The 21586-nt window shown below is 31.8% G+C and overlaps 1 protein-coding gene across 2 annotated transcripts; it reads left to right on the forward strand.

Annotated features, from left to right (window-relative positions):
- The first annotated feature begins 1370 nt into the window (after nt 1–1370).
- Nucleotides 1371–18129, forward strand: EMB2763 (ribonuclease II family protein). 2 transcript variants are annotated; one of them, XM_083076460.1, is made up of 24 exons: nt 1371–1760; nt 1856–1993; nt 2075–2232; nt 2946–3001; nt 3148–3270; nt 3358–3488; nt 3580–3820; nt 5753–5906; nt 8039–8279; nt 9751–9907; nt 11306–11374; nt 12147–12272; nt 12372–12424; nt 13625–13731; nt 14182–14236; nt 14362–14461; nt 15762–15873; nt 16026–16146; nt 16348–16407; nt 16480–16585; nt 16666–16761; nt 16957–17038; nt 17132–17197; nt 17407–18129. In XM_083076460.1, the coding sequence occupies exons 1-24, from the start codon at nt 1707–1709 to the stop codon at nt 17600–17602; spliced, it is 2802 nt and encodes a 933-aa protein (XP_082932586.1). In that variant the 5' UTR covers nt 1371–1706; the 3' UTR covers nt 17603–18129. The 2 variants fall into 2 exon arrangements, with proteins under 2 accessions (XP_082932586.1, XP_082932585.1); XM_083076459.1 differs by having other exon boundaries at nt 1372–1760; nt 5750–5906.
- Nucleotides 18130–21586: the final 3457 nt, after the last annotated feature.

Raw genomic sequence — 21586 nt, forward strand, 5'->3', positions numbered from 1 at the left:
AAAAGTAGTTGTGTTATGAATGCTTGAAGCACATAATTGAGTTATGTTGATTGTCTTATGACTTATGGCTAAAGGATAAGTCTTATTTTAAAAAGATGAATATCTCATTGTGAAGATATGATGTTGTGGTATTATACGAGTCCAGTTGTTGAAAAATCTTCTTGGTATAGTTGTCTCTTGAAGTAAAGTGTTAAATATCCTCTAGGTCTTTAGTTGATACAATATGAGAGTAGATCGAGTTATACTAATTAAAAGTGACTAATGTAGACTTGTATAAGGTAAGATCAAACCATACGTGTATGAAGTGATTAACTGAGTAAGGTATAAAATCGAAAACTAAAATCCTTAACAAAGTACTGGAAGGGACACAATATTTGAAGGGTATTCAACAGACTATTTTTATACATGTTTAGTTTTGCATGCTAAAATTGTATTAGACTCATACTGAAATTGTCTTATCCTTTATAGGAATATCATACTTCTTTGTAGATTTAGTTGGATCATGCTGACCTAACCTATTTAACACTTATAGTAATAACAGTGACTAATTTAGTATGTTTTTAAATTTTTTTTATATGTAGAGATCGAATTAAGAATCAACTACATGTGTAAAGACTAAAATTATATGTTTAATTATTTTTAAATTAAGTTTAAATATTTTTTTGTAAAGTTTTCAACAATTAAAAAATATTATATATTTAAATTTAAATTATTTATTATAATTTTAAATACCAACTTTGTATTCAATATATCTATTTATTATAAATTTTAATTATATAAAAACAATATTTACTATATATAATAGAAAAAATACAATACTAATTTTATTTAAAAGTATAATAACCTTTATCATTTGAATATTTTTATTTAAAAATAAAATACATGATATTTTATACTTAATTTTCTAATAAATATTAAGGAAAAAAATATTTTCGATACATAATGCGTTATTCAAACTGGCAGAAAAAAATATTTTGCGTCTTCATTGCTAATAAAATAAGTGATTTTATCATTGGTAAAGTGGATATTTATATTTTTTAATATTTGTTTATTGAGAGATGATTAATAAAAAAATATTTATAATATAAGATTTTAAACGTGTTAATAAAAGTGGAGATGAAAAGTAAGTATTTTCTTTAAATATTTTATATATTATATTTATAAATTAAAATAAAAATAATTTATAATAGTAGAAACGAAATCCCCGGATAAAAAGAAGTTCATATGAAATAAAATTCAAATAAAAAACTGATAAAAAATACAAATTTAAAAAGCAATAAAATTTACCAATCATCCAACCTATCACTTCGTACTAAGTTCGATTACATGCTAAAATTTTCTAGTATTTTTTCCCTAAGTTAACGGTATGCTAATTAAATCATGTAATTGCGTGAAATTTCGTTTCCTAAACCTTTCGCAGTTCGCACCACATACATCCCTCAACACTCCTATTCCACAGTGCCGCCGCTGCACCTGCGCCCTGTCCTAACACTCCGGCGACTGTGTTCACCGCCGACAACACCGCTGTCACAGTCCGAAGACTGGTTCGTTTCTTAGGCGTCAAGGACAAATAAATCACGAGAATCAACTTTTTTCTTCTCCACGCTAGCATCTTCACCTTCCCAACTAGAGATAGCTTCCAAACACACTTTCCAAGTAGGGTTCAGTTCATTCAGCGCAAAGCAATCTCCTCCGTCGCCGCCAACATGCTCCACAACAAGTCCTTCGTCAAGAAAACCAAAGGTGGCAAAGTCATGAAGGTATTCACCTCTTACTCTCTAACCCTAACTCCACCTTTTTTTGCCTCTTCTATTTATAATTTAATTTCTTTTCTGTTTTCTTCGTTTGGGAGTAGCAAGTGCGGGAGCACTACCTGCGTGACGATATATACTGCGGCGCACCGTTTTGCACCGTTTGCGATTCCTCCGCCGCTCGCCTCAGTGCTTCGCCTTCCACCATTCTCGTCGTCGACACCAATGTCGTTCTCAACCAGGTCTGCTTCCTTCTCCATTTTTTCGTCTGAATTCGACTGAGACGTGTTTTTCGTGATTTCAACTGTGTGCTGTTGTTGCAGATTGATTTGCTGGAGAATCCCGCGTTCGACAATGTTGTGGTGTTGTCCATCGTGCTGGAAGAGGTTAAGAACAAGAACATGTCTGTTTACAACCGTGTAAGATCTATCTGCAGCAATTCCATGAGGAAATTCTTTGTTTTCTCCAATGAATACCACAGGTACTTTTTTTGGCACCTTTTTTTGGTGACTTGCTACTAGTTTGTAGTTAGGGTGAGATTATATTACAGTATCATGGAGGAGAGGAAGGAAAAAACTAGGAACGCAGCAAGTCTGCATATCCAACGAGGAATTCTTTCCCAATTCCTAAACAAGTATGATGGCACACTGGGTCAACGTTAAACAATAAACACGAGTTCCAGTAACTGCATATTTGATCATTGTATTAGAGCCCCGTCTTATCTACTTCTCTAAATCTCTAAAATGACACATTAGAAAGTTATAAATAAGCATCACATCCCCACCAAAAAGACTTTTCTTTATGCATATTTTAGCAGGTGAATAGTGTAAAAAAATAAAAATAAATGGTTACTAGTCTAAAAATCTGAAAATTACATTACAAAAATTCAGGAATATAGCTTTGTGTGGCCTGTAGTCCTGCAAAAAATACCATTCATGGTAAATTGAATAAATATTGTTAATCACTGCTGTCCAAATAAAAGACATTGCCTTAGAATATACCTCTGGAAGGGGCTTAGCTTGAGGGCTTTGTTCCTTTTATGAGGTTCATCATTTTTTATTAGTAATTAGTGAGTGGTTCTAAATTCTGCTCCTGTGAATTTGCTTAATGCCATGTGGCCAATATTTTCTGCTTGTGGATGAGGGCATGTGGACTACCTATATTTGATGTGATATTTTGTCTCTCTGTTGGCAGGGATACATATGTTAAGGAAATGAGTGGGGAAACTAAAAATGATAGGAATGATCGAGGTTGGCTTTTCAGACAAGCTATGAATTTATTCTTGATTATTATTGTTTTTTATATGCTTTCTGGTTCACATGGATGGTTTTCTACATGAATTGCCAATAGAGATGAAAATGTTTTGAGGTTTTAACTTTAAAAAGTGGTAGTGCAGCTATACGAGTGGCTACTCAGTGGTATCAGAATCATCTTGGTGGTGCAGTAAAGGTTTTGCTTATAACTAATGATAGAGAGAACAAAAGGAAGGCTTGTGAAGAGGGCATTTTTGCTGAAACAGGTAGTTATCTTTCATGGAAATTGAAAGCTATGTTAAATATCAAAACTAACAGTATAGTTGAAAAATTCAATTTGTCTTTTGTTTCAGTTGAGTCATATGTGAAGTCTTTAGACCGACCTGATATACTGGACCTGCTTGTGCGGCCTGCATCTGAAGATGTGCACATGGAAGAGGTTGAAGATCTTAGACCATCCAAGAGGAAACTAATCTATTCTGAGGTATTCATTTAATGTCATTTCTATCCAGTATTTTGTGTTGGCACATTTGGTTAAACTGACAGGATAGAATATTTACACTATTAATTTTCAGCATAAGCCGATGTCTGAAATTACTTCTGGTTTACATCGTGGAATATATCATCAAGGGAAACTTCGTGTAAACCGTCATAATCCATTTGAAGCATATGTTGGGAGTGAGAGTATTGGTGATGAGATAATTATTTATGGGCGCTCAAACATGAATCGAGCATTTGATGGAGATATTGTGGCAGTTGAACTTCTGCCTCAGGACCAGTGGCAAGAAGCTTCATCTCTATCTATAGCCGGTGAAGGTATGTTAATTGTTAGATTATTGTACTCTGCCATGAGCAACTTGTAAGAATTTATTCTTTGCAAACTTGTATTAGCCTCACTAGGGAGAGTAGATCAGATGGAGGGTAGCTCAATTGAGAGTCCGAGGGAGACTGAAAACTATAGGCTGAACCATTAAGAAGGATTTAGAGATTAATAGTTTATTTATAAACTTGATTTATGGCATAACATGATGGTGTTATTTAATCCATGTAACCAACCTCTCCTAGTGTGAAAATGCTTGGTGGTTGTTATAATGAGGGTTGTTGGAAATAGAAATATTTTAGAAGATAAGAGCTTCTTTAATGTTTATTTTTCCAAGTAGTCGGGATACATGGTATAGCCAAGTTCAGTGCATCTTTAGGAAGTAACAATGATGCCCTTTTTGAAGTCTATAATATCAAAGCAAAACACATTTGATAGCCTGAGTAGAAAGCTTGTCTAAACCTAGAGAGACATCATGAACAAAGCAAGTACAACAGAAAAATGAAGAAGAATATGAAACAAAATGAAGAAGAATATGAAACATTGGCTCTATATGAAATAAAATAGAATGAGGAACTTTATTATCGAGAGATGAAGGATGCATTTGGTTTATTAGAAAACTGGCTGTAAACTACATCTCCTTAATGATGACCAAGAATTTGCATGTAGTAATAATTTTCGAGCCATTTCAAACAGATTTTATTTTTTCTTTATGCTTTTTCATTATGTTATGGTGTATGGGTAGTTGGGTATAAGTAGACAAGGTTATCAAACTTGAGAGTCTACGTAAACTCATGAGGGTTCCATAAACTCGACTTGTAAATTCGTAAGAGTTTATTTAATATAAAATAATTAAATATCAATAAATGATATAATAATTTAACATTTTAGCTCCATATTAAAACAAAATAGCAAATTACAATAATAAAGTAGGAAAATTTAGAGCACATTACTACCTAATTAGATCAAACTATGCCAAATCATGCATAAACTCTTACAAAACAGAGGAGGCAGCTACAATTGCATCATGAATTTGATCCAGTATTAGACATAATATTTAACAAATATTAACTATAAGTAGATTTCCAGGTTGAATTTAAAAAAAAAGTACGTGAAGCTTCAATAAAAAAAAGTAAACCTTCAAAATATCTAACAAATATAAGCTTCAGTAAAGAAAGAAAAATAGAACTTGCTATTTGTACAGAGAAGAAGAGAAATGTCTTCAACAAATCTGTAACCAACAATCAATACCCCGACACCATGAGAACCTTGGCACTCCGGAAACCTTTAACAGATTTGCAACAGATCTGACCATGAGAACGGAGAGCTCCGACATCCACCAGAATGGAAAAACCTAACACCTACGAGAACCCCAACACCGATGAGCACAACCACAATGCGCGCAGGCAAAAATGCAAATATTGCACTTGACGCCAGCTTATGTCCTCCACGTTTTGGGTTCAGATCATGGAGAGAACAACCCAATCCTCTTTTCTGATGAAGAAAAAAAACCCGCTCATGAAACACAGGTTTTGGAGTAGTTTTGGTGCCTTTTTAGCTACTGGTGTAGGCACGTTGATTCGCTTCTAAAATCGTGAATGAGTCTGATTTTGCTCGAGGTTGCTTGAGTTTGAACAATTTTACTCAAAAACGAGTTTGCTACCGGGTTAAATAGGTGGGTGCTCCTGCACTCGTAAACTCAGTAGTTTTTACGGGTGTTTGAGATTGACAACAATGCATGGAGATACCTCGTGAAGATGGGAAAAAATGAGAAGTCACTAGAAAATATTCATTGGCATTGTCACTTCTAAGATTTTTAATTTCTTTTCCAAATTGAGTTTGATTTCATTAAAATGGAAATAATTGGCAATAATTCAGATCTTTTCTATTTAAATTTCCCATCAACTAATATTATTTGCTTGCAGAAGATGAGGATGTGGATGAAGATGTTCATCTAGCTCCAAATAGTGCTGATGATGCACCTAGAACTATTCCTCAGCAGGGTTCTTCTGAAAAAGTAAATGCTGCACCCAGTCGCCCTTCTGGTCGTATTGTTGGCATTATAAAGAGAAACTGGCATTCGTAAGTATCTTTTTAATTACGTGCAGCATGTTAGACATATGTAATATTGTAAATAGTGCCTGAGTTCATTGTATAGGGTTATGAAATAACATAATTATGTTAATTAGGTTAGCTATAAAATTTGTATTTATTATCTTAGTTTATATAATTAAGCTCTGCTGTATAGTTTAGACTTTAGATGCATGGAGTTCATCCATCGTCTCTTGTTTTCCCCTTCCCTTAACAATGGATTTCTGTTTACTTACAAAGTAAAAACCGGTATTCAATTGATTGGAAACTGAATTCACTTTTTTTTTTATTAGAGGAAACTAATATCTCTTTTATCTCCAGTTATCAAGGGATGTTCTGCTTTTGTCATTGTTTTATATCAGTTTTTGTGTGAATTAGTGAGAAGTGGCAGAGAAATGTAGTTATAAATCTGAACTTAAATTCCAAAATATAAAAGATGAAGTATACTGAATCAGAAATGTAATTTTGGATTTTTGGCAGTTGTTGACCACAACTTTTCTTTTAATGCTAATTGCACTATATATGTGAATGAAGTGAATTCATTTTACTAGCACATGAAGCTATGTTGCTTTCTACATTATTTTAACACCAACCTATTTGGCTCAAAAATGTTAAAATGCAGATAAAGGGCAACATTTTGCTGCAATATTTTTGTGATCATTCCTTACTTATTTTTTTTCTTATATTTGATATCTTTTTTTGCAATGAGGATGCATCTGGAAGGATTGGTGCAAGCAAGAATTCCACAAATATAAAAACAGATATAGAATAATGGAAACTGTTCTCTCATTCTTTTGGAGGATTTTTGGCATTTAAATACTCTAATTGGATGATTTGATCTGTTTTTATCCCTTCTGAACAGCCAAAACTTTGTATTGTCTCAATCTTGAACTAATAATTCCTTTACTGATAGAAATGATAACCTCAATCCTCAAATTTGGTAAGTTCGGTGATAAGGGAACCTGCCTTCACAAGGTTCTTTCACAGCAGAATATGAGTTATGTGCCCTTTTAGAATGTAGCACTCTTCAAGATCCTTAATCATCTCATGAGTATTGTTCCATCAACTAATCCAAGTTGATAAAAGGCATGTTGAACTGAAAGAAATAGGTCTTCTGATTTGTTGTTACCTGTTAGAGATGGGGTGCTCTAGACTGGTACAAGTTATGCTTGTTTGGCAGAGAAATTCAATTTTTCTTAATTTGTAGTCTTTGTCAATGACCAACTATCACAAAAGCTTACTCTCTAAGAGAAGTACCTCATGAATGGTTTTGATATATAACATGCCTCAAACAAGTGTTCTTTGGGCCTTGAAGTCTGTACAATGCCCGGGGCCACCTTCCTTGTGTTGAAATTTTAACTTATATCTAGACAAATAGGAGTGGTAAAGACATAACTTTTGACCAGTTAGTCATAGAGGCTATGATACAGTGCCAATGATTAAATCTACCAAAGTTTAAGGCTGAGATTTTTTTTTACATTGAGGGCTCCTGCAAACTGTGTTTCATGAAAGCATTTTTTTTTTCATCCACTAAAATTGCCTCTTAAAATGGGAACGTGGTAAGCTAACTGCAAAACAAACAAATTCTACATTGTTTGGTCACATTGGTGTAGGCATGTTATTTACATCTAACAGTCTTAACAGCTGCATATCTATAAGACATTATTAGATGTGTACAGCATCTTGTTCTATAATATATTTGTAACTGTCAGCATACATTTACTGGTTATATTATCAGTGCAAATGGGAGAGTTAACTTTATAATTACTCTTTGTGATGTGATTATGTAGCACACTGGCTACCTATTCTTTCATACATGAGCTAGCTTTAGGTACAGTATCAAAATTAGAGTAACATAAAAATGAAAATTTGATATATCTTTGAGCATAAAGGCGCATATAGATTTTTTCTTTGAGATAGGTTTGCTATTTGTTCTATAAATGTTAAACCTTGTTAACCAATCATAACTTTTTGTTTGTTAAAATGTTGATCAGTTGATCTTGTTAAACTAATCGGCATTTTTGTTTACTGAATTATAAACAACAAGTATGGTCTGTGTATTTCATTTTCTTAGTGTATATGTCTGATTTTTCATGATTCGTATACATAATTTGTCTTTTCAGGTATTGTGGATCTTTGGACCCAATGCCTATGCCTGCAGGAAGTGGTGGTATTGCCCATGCACTGTTTGTCTCCAAAGATCGCAGAATTCCCAAGATTCGAATCCAAACCCGTCAACTTGAGAACCTTTTGGATAAGAGGATTATTGTGGCAGTTGATTCTTGGGATCGCCAATCACGATATCCATCAGGCCATTATGTGAGAACTATAGGGGAGATAGGTGATAGAGATACAGAAAGCGAGGTATGGGATATTGGATATTGTATGCCTTTCTCTTTGTATCAATATTGGGAAGACAATGAATGAGCATGTGGAACCTTCTACTTGATTGCTATATTGTTTTTGATGAAGCTGATGCATATAATATTATTGTCTTGAAAGTGATTTCTTTTCTCATCATCTCATATCTTCTGATGATTAGAATGTGAGATTTTAAACCTAAGTTGTGAAAACTGATATAATCATCTGGAGCAAATCATTAGGAACCTGACTACATCTTTATGGTCTCTGCAACTTACCCAGCTTGTTCCATTTTGTTGATGATTTCTTCAACATAATTGCGATTTCCCTTCAATACATGCAAGGAAGCCCAGAATTGAAAATACCTTCCATACAAGGAGGGAAACATTTAAAATGTTTGCCACACTGTTGTAGGATTGTACTTATTGGATACTGTGCACTGCAAAGTTCAGACATCATTAGATACTACTATTCTCCACTGTTTTCTACAAGTTTTATTTATTTTGATTTGGTTTTTATTCCAATATGGTTTGGTGCATAGGAGTTTGATATAGGCTAGATTTCACTATGTCTACACTACACTCTAATGATTAATACCAAATAAGCTACACTTTCCCCACTAATGGAATGACCCATTTATCAATTTGTATTAATGATATATTATATGATGGTTTGATATGTTTTCTTGGCATTTCGTGGCATATTGTTATTATTTTGAATCTTGCTTTACCCAAATTCTAAAGTTTTAGCAAATAGCATACCTGTCTTGCCAGTTATCAGTATTGTATTTGATTTAATACCTGTACTCATGGTTGTCAAACTTGAGTTAATTCTTAGTCTTGTAGGATTTTACGATTCTAGATAGAGAAAGCAAGTTAACTTGTCAAACTCTTTTTGGATAAACTTTATTAATAAACTTGAGTCAAGAAAAGAGTAAATGAGTTTGAAATCAAATATAATTTCCACCCAATAAATGATAGTGTTTTCCAGGGCTCAAATGATCTAAAGTAATTAACTCCTTTTCAAAAAAAATTCACTTTAGTAACATGTTCTTATAAATTTATATATAGGTTGGTCATTTATGTAGTTTTATTTCATTTAGTACTAATGTATATCATACTTATTATTTTAGTTTGCTACTTTGCTTTATTTTGAAGTTGAAATGTTGAATTATTGTTGGTTTAAGAGTATTATGTTATGCATAATTGTCATTAATAGGGTTTTTAATGATTATTTTTTTGTATTGGGTAAATTCTTAAACCCCTAAAAGTTTATTAGTCAATTCTATAAAAGCTCTGAGTTTACATGGACTCTCGAGTATGCCAACTTTTGCTGTTCTTGTCTGATTCATGTTTACTTAAATACTTACCACATTTTATATTTGAATCTGATAATGCAACTATTTGTTGTATTTTTGGACCAACTAAATCATATTAGTGATATGTCTTCTCTACTCCTTTTTGTTACAAAATAGGTGGTTTTGATAGAAAATGATATAAATACACGACCATTCTCTTCACAAGTGCTGGCATGCTTGCCACCATTGCCATGGGTAGTCTCTTCTGAAGATTTGTCTAATCCAATCAGGCAGGACCTGCGTCATTTGCGTGTCTTCAGTGTGGACCCTCCAGGTATGGGTCTTGTTAATTTTCCATTTCTATTACTCAGCAAAGGGTGAAATGTTATTGTATCAGTAATTCTGCATTAGTTTTGTATTAGAAAATAACTGATGGCAGTTATGTATTAGGATTATGCATAGCAGTAGGGTGTGTAATTAGACAAGTGTGTTTGCAGTTTGTGGGCAGAGAATACTCTCTGTAGGAAACTTTTGTGTTTGGGACATCAAGTGCATTGCTATATTATATATGGTTTCTGTGTTCAGGATTTTATTTTATCAGTTTATCAATTGGTGTTCTCTATTAAAGAACAGCACTAAGAAAATTGTTCATGAAAAGTTCATGGATTAGTTATTCATAAACTTCATCCCAAATCCCAATCACTAAATAATTTGACAATATAATAGTTTTTATCAGTAAAAAAAATTATGACAAATTTATTTTGCAATTTCAACAAGCCTCAGATGATGCAATCTTAAAATACAATGTGGCATGCCTTGGGGCAGCCTGACCAGTGTGACCCTGTCCTCCCTATTGGAGTATATCTTTACTCCTTAAAATTGTACTAGATATATTAATGTATAGAGTTATTATTTCAGTCAGTTAGTTTCTGTATTTTCTGTTTTAGCTTAATTACCTGTTCAACAGGTCAATGTTTCTATAGCTTCCCTTGAAGCTATTGAAACATATAAATAGGACAATTGTATTACTGATTAATTACTGAAAATACAATTTACTCTTCTCTGTTAATTCTGCTCTCTCTCTCTCACTCTCTCCCTCTCTAATTTCTAAGACTCTCACAATTCTAATACTCCCAACCTTTCTTCTGCTAAAAATAAAAGAATCTTTCAAAGATTGTGAAGTGTTAACTCTGCAAGGGAAAATTGATGGGCAAAAATATTTTATACAAGGTATAGAGAAGGATGTCTAGGAAATTTAAATGAAATAAATGATTATGATGAAATCATGAAAGGTATGTTATAGGAAGCATCAGGTTGAAAAGGTTCTGCTCTAATTTTTATTTTATGAGACAGCAAAACCATATAATCTTGTAATTGATGTCTTTTTCTGTTGCTGAGTGTTGTTTTCTTCTTGAATGAGTCAACTCGTCATTGTCTCACTGACAATCAAAATGGAAGTGCTTATGTCTCTTACTGTTAAAATGGAAACAATGGAATACTGTGTGTATTTCTATTCTCTCCCCCCCTCCCCCCTCTCCCCCTTTTTTTTATGATGTGTAACATTTTCATTTTCAAAATAATCTTATTTTTATGTTTACCAATTTTTGTTTTGTCATTAGTAGTTTCACTTAACTTGATAAAGAACCATTTGAAGTAGCTGCTTTACTTTGACTCAGAAGAGGACATGGTAATGGTATAAGGCTGTTGTTTTATTTCTGCTACTTGCATGCAGGCTGCAAGGATATTGATGATGCACTCCACTGTCATGCTCTTCCAAATGGGAACTTTGAAGTTGGAGTTCGTATCCTTTGTTTGAGGACATTCATTTTACTGATGATGCATGTGTCAATAGGCTATACGCACTCAAATTAGCATTTATGGGTTACTACAATTGGATGGGTGTTATGGTTTCATCATTTTATTTGTATGCAACAGGAATTTTAGTTTAAATTAGCTTATGGATGCCCCTGCTGACAATTTTAATTAGCATGTCTGCTTGCAATTTTGCTTCTTCTAGCACACTTGAATTGTATACTAGTGTATGAACTATGAAGTATAATATGGGATTTATCCCCTCAAAAGTGATGGAGGGTAAAGTTATTAATCTCAGTCATTGATGAAAAAATTTAATGACTGATATTCCAATTTTCAACACATTCATGATTTGTTATGTATTTGCATGCAATATTAACTGTTGATTGTCTCATGAACAACCAAGGTTACTTACTTTACCCTTGAAAGTGAATTGCTAGGAGCTGAACATTATAATATGATACTGCTTTGTCGGCCCAAACTATAGACATTCTGAATGTTTTTGCAAGGGTTTCTTTCTAAACAGATTTTCCATGTCTCAACTGAAGTAAGTTATCAGATGATGCAACTAAGAGTTTGCATGTCTGAACAATTCTTTAATGTCCATATGGTGCTGCTTTATCCTCTGTCTTCTTCAACAGCCAGGCTTCATTAGTTTTTCACTTTTCTACCTTTTTCCTGTCTCCCCAATCTTCCCCCTAGCTAGTAGCTTATGCTATGTAATCCCTCTACATTGTTCGTCTTTAATGGATTTCTGTTAGATATTGCTGATGTGACAAATTTTGTTCATCCTGGAACCCCCCTTGATGATGAGGCTGCACAAAGGGGTACATCTGTCTACCTTGTTGAGCGGCGGATAGACATGCTTCCCAAACCACTCACTGAGGGTAATATCATTTGATCTTTCATTTAACTAGTTTGAAAAATTAGATTGCTATGGTTATAGCAATTTCTTTTGCCTTCATTGATAAATCTTTATCTGGCAGACATATGTTCTCTTCGTTCTGATGTGGAAAGGCTTGCATTCTCTGTCATATGGGTATGTGCGATCACATATTTTTTACCCTGATTAAATTTATTGGTATCAATATATTTTTGTCATGATGTGCATTACTATGAGATATCAATTATTATTTGTTTGAATCTTGTAAATATTTACCAAAGAATCCCAAGCATCATTGAAATCTTTCAATTGCCTTTATTTTGCCACTCGCCATTGTACTTCTGCTGTGATTCTTTTGACCTCATTGTCGCAATATTAATTTCTATTCAAACATGGGTTTGATTCATACTCCATGCTCTGAGAAATATTTACCATCCAAAAAAAGGAAAAAAACGCACCAAATGTCCACAATCAAGCTCATCTACAAACATGCAACCACAACATGACTGGTTTTTCTGCTTCCCTGTCTAGATTGACACCATAAAACTTAGATTAGCAACTGCCACTGCATCTGTTGCTATGTCAATCATTTTTGTTGCCTAAACTGTGTTCTGTATAAAAAAGTATTTATTTTGCAGAGTAGTTATAGTTGCAGCTTTTTTCAGAAGCTACTCAAATTAGCCTCTCAAAATAATCGAACTCAGATTTTTTCCTAAAGCTTAATCAAACACTATAAATTTTCAAATTGACTCTTTTTTAATGGAAAAAAGAATAACCAAATGAGCTCACAATCAACAAGGTTATGAAACAATAAACAAAAGCACAAGGAGTAGAAAGCACTCCATGAAACAGACTCTTCTCACTAAACTTTCCCTCCCGTTTCACCTTTTACACAAGTCTCTGTCTGTACTCTGTTCATACTATACACTTTACAACCAGACAACCAGTAAGAATGCCAATTTAGAATGTTCAGTTCGAAACCTCTAATTTGAGACAACGTATGTTCCTTAGAGTAGAAGCTATTCTCATAAGTGATTGTAAATACGCATTTTTCAAGCTAGGTGAATAGTGTATTTTTTTTTTGTCATTTGCAACCATTAATTTGTCTGTTATTCCTGGTACACACTCATAGGGTGTTAGGGTCAATGTGCATAATGCAGAAAGAGCATATGCATTTATACTAATTATTTGAAATTCTCCAAGTTCATTCTATCCACTATGTCTTCAATAATATGATCAAAATATGATTACTGCATAGTTTAAATATTCCAAAAGGATGTCAGCTGAAGCAATTTATATTCAAATACTCTCCATTTTCTTCACAGGATTGAACTTAAACTTTTTACGTGTGTTCAGGAAATGACACCTGAAGCAGACATTATTTCCACGAGATACACAAAAAGTGTCATAAAATCTTCTGCAGCATTGTCTTATGTTGAAGCACAAGCGAGGATGGATGATAGGTATGCTTTTATTTCTCCTTAGATCTATTGTAAAATTATATGGATTGATGTGTCTTTAATTAGCACTCTCAATTATAATGTAGACTGGAAAAAAAATTTGTATGTTTCTTTTCTGGGATTCTGTTATTCCAGAGTATATGCCTGCTACAATTGCTTATGAAATAGCTGGTACCAAATCTAGTAAATCTTTCAAAATAAACAAAGTCATGAGTTAGAGGGGGTGTATTCTGACAGTTATCAAAACAGAAGCCAGTGCTGAATGACTGGGCTCATGTTCATGCTATTCAAACTGTTTGTTTGTTGATCAATACTTGTTCAATTTCTTTATATGATTAGATGACCATGTTTTTGTGGATTGCTAATTGTTTCTTCTAGTCTGTTGTTTGCCATGAAATATTATTTCTTTCATGAAATAATTTAGTTACTTTATTTTATGTTCTCTTTGTACAGTCGATTGATGGATCCAATTACTGCAGACTTGAGGAATATGAATAGTTTAGCCAAGGTATGGGTTTCGTGGTTGCAGGCTATTGTTTTACTCATGTAATTATAAGTATAGTTGTACACATGTATTTGTTTGCTATATAATGAAATTGTCTGAAAAGTATGTCTTTGAGTATGATCTATCAGAAAATGAGATTAAGGCGTATAGAGAGAGGAGCTTTGACTCTTGCATCTGCTGAAGTCAAATTTCAAATTGACACGGAGACTCATGACCCCCTTGATATTGGTATAATCTTCTAACTTCTTAATAGTATTTAGTATTTCTTTTTGAGGTTGTAGAATGTGGGCAATTGGGTATTCTCATTGAATATGAAGTTCGGCTAGTGTCATTAAATTATTCATTCTAGGAGGAATGAGTAAGCCTGTCATCTATTGGTTCTTGTCACACTTACCTGATGTGTGAGACCAAATATGTCATTTGCGATTCTTACATTCTGCGTATCATTTAGTCAAACCGATTGTGAATTATCTGCTACCTAGTAGTGACATGAAGCCTTGAATCTGTCCATGATGGATATGGTTTTCTTCCTTGATGTATATGCTTTTGCTAAAAAAGTTCAACCATTTTTTACTGAAAAGGATTCATCTATTTTAAATAACAGTTTTTTTTTAAAAAATCTTTTAATAACAATTAATTGAAGTTTTTCAATAAAAATAATTAAATACCAACATTTTTGGAAGTCCAATTGTATAAACAAATAAATCAAATTGTGGGAGCCCAAATAGTTTGTAGTCCCCTCTAAGAGCTGAGTTGGATTGGGCGGACAATTTCTTTCTATGTATTCACTTATAACTAACATTAAATATACAACCACTTAAAATAAAGGGTATATTTGGAATAAAACTTGAGTTTATGGTAGAATTAATTAAAAGTAACCATATTAATTATTTTCTTGGTCTTGATGATTGTCCTATGTTGCTTAGAACTAGGATCAGAGGTAGTATTAGTATTTATTTCGTAAAGAAATATAGTATTTTTCAATAAAAAGTAACTTTGAAAAAAGTGATAACTTTTATTTTCACTGGACATGTGATAGTATAGTATTATCTTATTTGATACTGTATCGTATACAATGTCACATTAAATATTGAATAGTATTAAAATTTTATTAGGAGTTATACAATGATCTTATATTATCAGGTCTTATACTGTCAATCACGTGTAATAAATGGGTCCTTAATCTTAAGGGAAGTATTAAATTCACATTATTATAAATGGGTTCATAATCTTAATACATACTTGGGTATAATAATTTAAAGTCTCATTTCATTATTGAAATATATTTCTCATTTCTAATTTCATCTGATATGTAAATTTTCAACAGTAATTTATTTTCTTTCTCGAGTATGTTTAGTTATAGCTATAGTTAAATTGGATATTTAGTAGAAGATTGACTGAGTTGATGGTTTTCTTTTTTACTTTGCTTTCAGCTATTCTTTCTTGGAAGGAAAGGGAGAAAAAGTAGTTTTTTCCTTCTCCCTTTCTGTTTTTTAAAATTATTGCCACTGTTTGAATTTATTTGCAGGAATGTACCAGATCCGGGAGGCCAACCAAATGGTGGAGGAGTTTATGCTTGCTGCTAATGTTTCCGTTGCACAACAAATTCTTAAAACTTTCCCATTGTGCTCATTATTAAGGTTGTTTTTTTATCTGACTTTTAACTTTACTTTGGACCTGATGTTTTTCTTGGGAGGGGCTTCCTTTATGTAATAATTGGTTTACAGTATATCCAAACTGTACTCTTACCTCTATCCTAATATATCTAAATTGTTTGTTGGTACCTGCGTAGGCGTCATCCAACACCAACTAGAGAGATGCTTGAACCCTTGCTAATGACTGCTGCTGCAGTTGGCTTGCACTTGGATGTCTCGTCATCAAAAGCATTGGCTGATTCTCTTGACCATGCTGTGGTAAATATTTAATTGTACATTTTTTTTAATTTTTTTTTGCACCATTCTTCTTTTTTAATTGTTTTAATTATATTATCACTAGCTCTGATGATACAATGATTTTAGCTGCGGCATCTTTATAGCTTACTCCTAGGTAGGTTAAATATTTTTTGAGTCTTATTTGGTCTCATGCTTATCACATATACAAAATACTTATTTCAGGGTGAGGATCCATACTTCAATAAGTTAATCCGTATACTGGCAACTAGGTGTATGAGTCAGGTAAATTAGACTTGAATAAGAACCCGGATTTAGAATTTACAAAAAAAAACTGAGTTTTTGTTTTGTTTTTAGGCGGTTTATTTCTGCAGTGGGGATCTTAGCCCTCCAGAATATCATCATTATGGGCTTGCATCTCCTTTGTATACCCATTTCACATCACCTATAAGAAGATATGCAGGTGGGTATGCTATAATTATATGATATGTTTACTTGGTCGGTTGTGCACAATAATGTGAGATGAAACATTTTTCACTGCAGATGTCATTGTGCACAGGCTACTTGCTGCTTCTTTAGGAATATCCAAGTTACCGTCTGTATTTCAAGACAGACTTCAGCTCACTAATATTTCAGACAGTATGAAATCTCCTTCATGATCCAAGTAGAACTTGATCATTTATGTGTTTGTCTTCAATCGGGTCCGCCTTGGTGGAAGTTTTCTATACGTTAACTATATTCATCAGGAATTAAATAATAATTTTTTCTTCATGGGTCTTATTCTTTTGGCGTGGCATATATGTTAATGGTGTTTTTAACCCATATATGGTTCAGATTTAAATTATCGGCACAGGAATGCCCAGTATGCAGGGCGAGCATCTGTAGAGCTACATACTCTAATTTATTTCAGGAAGAGGTATGCGACATAAATTCTGCTCCCTGTCACCGGTATTTATGTCTATACACACTTTGCAGCCTATTCTAACTTGGTTTATCTTTGTACAAACAGGCCTACAGACACGGAGGCTAGAATAGTGAAAATAAGATCTAATGGATTTTTTGTGTTTGTTCCCAAGTAAATTATCTTATTCTTCCCTCGTTTCTTTCCTTTTTATTTCTGCTTTGCTATATAACAGTTGGAAAGGAGAATAAGGATAGCAAAAACATAAGAGTGAAGAATGTTTTCATTCAATCTGACCTGGAGATGGCTATTTGAGTAATGTTATTTCTGTACTTTCGGTGAATTTTTCATTTATAGTTTTCATGACCTTTTCCCCTTCACAGATATGGCATAGAAGGACCTGTATATCTGACAAAAGCTGAAAAGGGAAGTGGAGAATGGTATGTAGATGAGCAACAGCAGAAGATTAAAAAGATGGACGGTAGCCTTTCATACAGCATTTTGCAGACAGTCCAAATTCACATGGAGGTTGTGGAGCCTCAGCCTAACCGGCCAAAACTTCAGCTTACTCTCATCTAGAGGTATATGAGCATTTAACAACAGGCATGCCTCTAATATAACTCCTATTTAGATTGCCATTTGCATCTCAGCGCTTCTCAAGGAAGGTTTCTCGTATTGGAAATCACTGGCATGAAAAATTCATGGAAGGAACGAAACAAAGGTTGACGATTTTGGTTGGAGAAATTTTTACTAGATGGAACAGTGTATGGTTGATGACGTAAGTTTTATTCTTTTTACAATTATTTACTTCTAAATTGGGAAGTGGAATTATTTACTTGAGTCAAAAAGATACGCGTTAGCTTAAATGTGCCAATGTATTTTGAGAGAATATCAAAACTATTAAATTAAGAAATATGTATCATCCAAGAGACTCCAGAGTCTATTCTTAGAACTGCCCACTTTATTTTTTCTCACCAGCGGTGGGTTACCCAGATGGACCTTTTATCTTGAGATACTATCATTATACTTGTACAAATACTCACTTCCTCAGAGTGCCGACCCTGCCGTTGCAATTAGCAAGTATATCCTATTTCTGCCTTCATGCTCTTCATCGTTGCAATTAACAACTATATCCTATAGTTAACAATGTTTCAATTTAATCTCTATACACACCATTTCTCTCTCTCTCTCTATATATATATATATTAGTTTAATTTCCGTCTCTATTGCAATTGGGACAATTTTTTTTAATGAAATTATAAAACTCAGAAAATAAAAATGCTATGTTTAGAAATTAAAGTATAATGTTTTTACTAATAAATATTAAGATAAAGTTAATAAAACTATAAAAATCAAAATGAGATGTTTTGTATAGGAACAAAAGTGTTCTATTTTATGGTTAAATATATTCTATTTTAGTCCTTACACGTGTCTAAATAAAAATAAGTAGTTATTATTTAAATATTTTCAAATTTGTGAAAATAATATTAAACGAAATATATTTATGAATGTTATATTATAATAAATAAATAAATATATCAACAATTTAAGGCACATTACATAATATTAAAATTTATTATAAAATATTTAATGATAATTGTTTTATTTTTTAAATTAATATAAGATTAAATAATAATAAATTTCAAGGAGAAATATTAAAGATGATTTATATATTTTATAATTTAAAGGAAATAACATTTTATACAAGTTGTCCTAAAACAACATTGTATAGAACTTAAAATACATTATAAATTAAAATTTAAAATATTATGTAATTAAGATATTACGATATATTATACTGTCACACAAGTATTTAAAATAATGAAAAATAAGAACATTTTTATTAAATTAAATAAAGGGTGTGCTGTCAGATGATGAATTGGTGGTGTTTCATGAAGGTCCATCTTGGCTTCATGAGATTCTGTGTGCTGACGCTATGGGAGTCCAGTTTCCCAGAGTAAAATTTGATTTGGTTTGCTTCTCTTTTGTAACAAAAATAAAAAATCCTATTTTATTTTTATCTGACTCATGTTATTCTTTGTCGATCAAACGAGCCTAATTAGAGTTTAGGAACCATTGCAGAAACTCGAATGTAACTGATATGAAAGTGACATCATTGGAATAAATTATTGCAGAGACTCGGATAACTGATGATGAAGAGAGATGGTAATATTATAAAACTTTTGCGGAGTTTAGTAGGAGAGATTTTTTTTTTTTCATATTTATAATTATAATTTTTAAGAATTATAAATTTTGACAATCATGATTTTTAAGAATAATTAAAATATGTTTGATTTTTCATAAATTTTTTTGAGAATATTTATACAATTTTTTTTGAAATTAAATTTTTTATATATTTAATTATAATAATATATTTTTGGGTAAATAAATATATTTTTTATAAAAATATATTTTTTTAAAATAATCTCATTAGATATATTAATTTATTCAAATCTTATTATAAATATAATATTAAATTATCTTAAAAAGTTGAAAGCTTATTAAAATAATTTAAATACAAAATTCAATAAAAAATGCTACATTATGATTAAAGAGACTAAAAATATATTATTTTATTTCATTGAATAAAAAATAAAAAATAAAAAGATGTTAAAAAATATCATCAAAATATTAAAATAAAATAGATTTTAATAATATTAAAATTAACAAAGTCAAGAAATAAAGAAATATAAAAAAGAGAGAAAGGAAAATAGAGATATGGGGTTGGGGGATAGTGAAGACGAGAGAGAGAGAGAGGGTGAGAAGAAGAGAAGAAGATTGAGAATGGGAGAGACAAAGAACGAGAAAGTGAGGAAAAAAGAGAATTAGAAAAGAAGAGGAAGAGAGAGAGAAAGTGAAAGAGAGAGAGAGATAGACTTAGAGGGAGGGAGGGAGAGGGCGTGAGAGAGAGAGCAAGAAAAAAGATAAAGAAAGAGAAAAGAATGAGAGAGAGAAAGATATATCTTTTATTTTAAAAATGACTATTGTGATTTTTTTTTTATATATATAAAACTTTTTTTCTAATTAAAAAAATTGAATTTTTATCTTGTGTAATAATATTTTTGTGTGAAAGCGAGATAAAAGTCATTCCTAAAAAACTATATATTCTTAGGAACTTTTTTTTTTTAAATAACTACCAAAGGAAACCAAGATTTATAATTGAAGATTTTCACGAAAGTAAAAATAGTATGTGTATCAAATGCCCCTTAATGTAAGTGAGCTCTTAATTAAGTTCTTATCTGTCTAATCTATTATATTGTTAAAATAAAAAGTTGTCTAATTTTTTTAAAGTAAAAATTGCATGATTATAACAAAATTCAAACTTTAAACCTTATTAATATTACTGCATCTAGACTGTCATTATTGAGGCTTTGTACACACTATACATTAATTATATAATTTATTCTCATTTACGCGTGAATTGTGATATTTATTAAAAATGTCATTATTAATTTTCAAGAAAAAGTTGTAACGGTTGTCGTAACTTGATCCATCACAGTTGTAACGTGTGAGACTGAACTCAATTTTATTAAGTAAAATCTTAGATTTAAGTTTTGTGTACAAAAAAAAAATAATTGAGAAGAGAAATTTTACTAAAGGTAATCAATCAAGTTCCTCAACAAAGATCAATGCTAATAAATATTTTGTACTAATAACATAATTATATCTCTCTCTTTATATATATATATATCAAAGGAGAGCATGTCATATTATAAGAGATGAGGAGACTAAATCATAGTCATTAGATTATAAATAAAAATATTAAGATTAAAATTCAATTATAAACACTATTTTCCATAATTATTAACATCATTACTACTCATTGCTGCAATTATTACCACCATTACCATCACTGTGATTGCCACTAATGTTGTTACTACTGTTGCCACCACCATTTCTATCACTTACAACAATGATGTTGACAACAATAATAACGATGACAATTACGATGGTAATAGTGATGACAATGTCATCACTATCTCACCATCTTCATTACCACCATCGTTATCGTTGCCAAGTGACATTAATGACAATGATGGTGGTAAAAACTCTTAGTAAAGTTAATTCACTTAATGACTCAAATTTATATTGAATTTTAACGATACAATCATTGAATTAAAACTTTTTAATGAATAGAGCAAGTTTATAATTTTTTGCAATATTTGACAAATATACGTAGAGTTAATTACTTATACACTACCAGTATAAAGTTTTTTTTACACTGACAACCAATTAGATCTTTTAATTGTGCTATGTCACTGTTAAAAGTAAATGTGTTTATAGTGACATGACATAATTAAAAGATCTAATTGGTTGCCAATATAAATTTTTTTTTACATTAGAAGTATATAGGTAATTAACTCATATATATACATATACATATACATATATATATATATATATATGTATATGTATATGTATATGTATATATGTATGTGTGTGTGTATATATATATATATATATATATGAATTGTTTGAGAAGTGTCTAAGTTTGATGATCCTTAACCAGACTTTACTTACCTCTAAGTCGAACAATATTAGTCTAAAGTGAAACCTCAACAT

The sequence above is a fragment of the Cajanus cajan genome, chromosome 6 (assembly GCF_000230855.2).
Source record: "Cajanus cajan strain Asha chromosome 6, NIPB_CcT2T_4, whole genome shotgun sequence".
Lineage (NCBI taxonomy): Eukaryota > Viridiplantae > Streptophyta > Magnoliopsida > Fabales > Fabaceae > Cajanus > Cajanus cajan.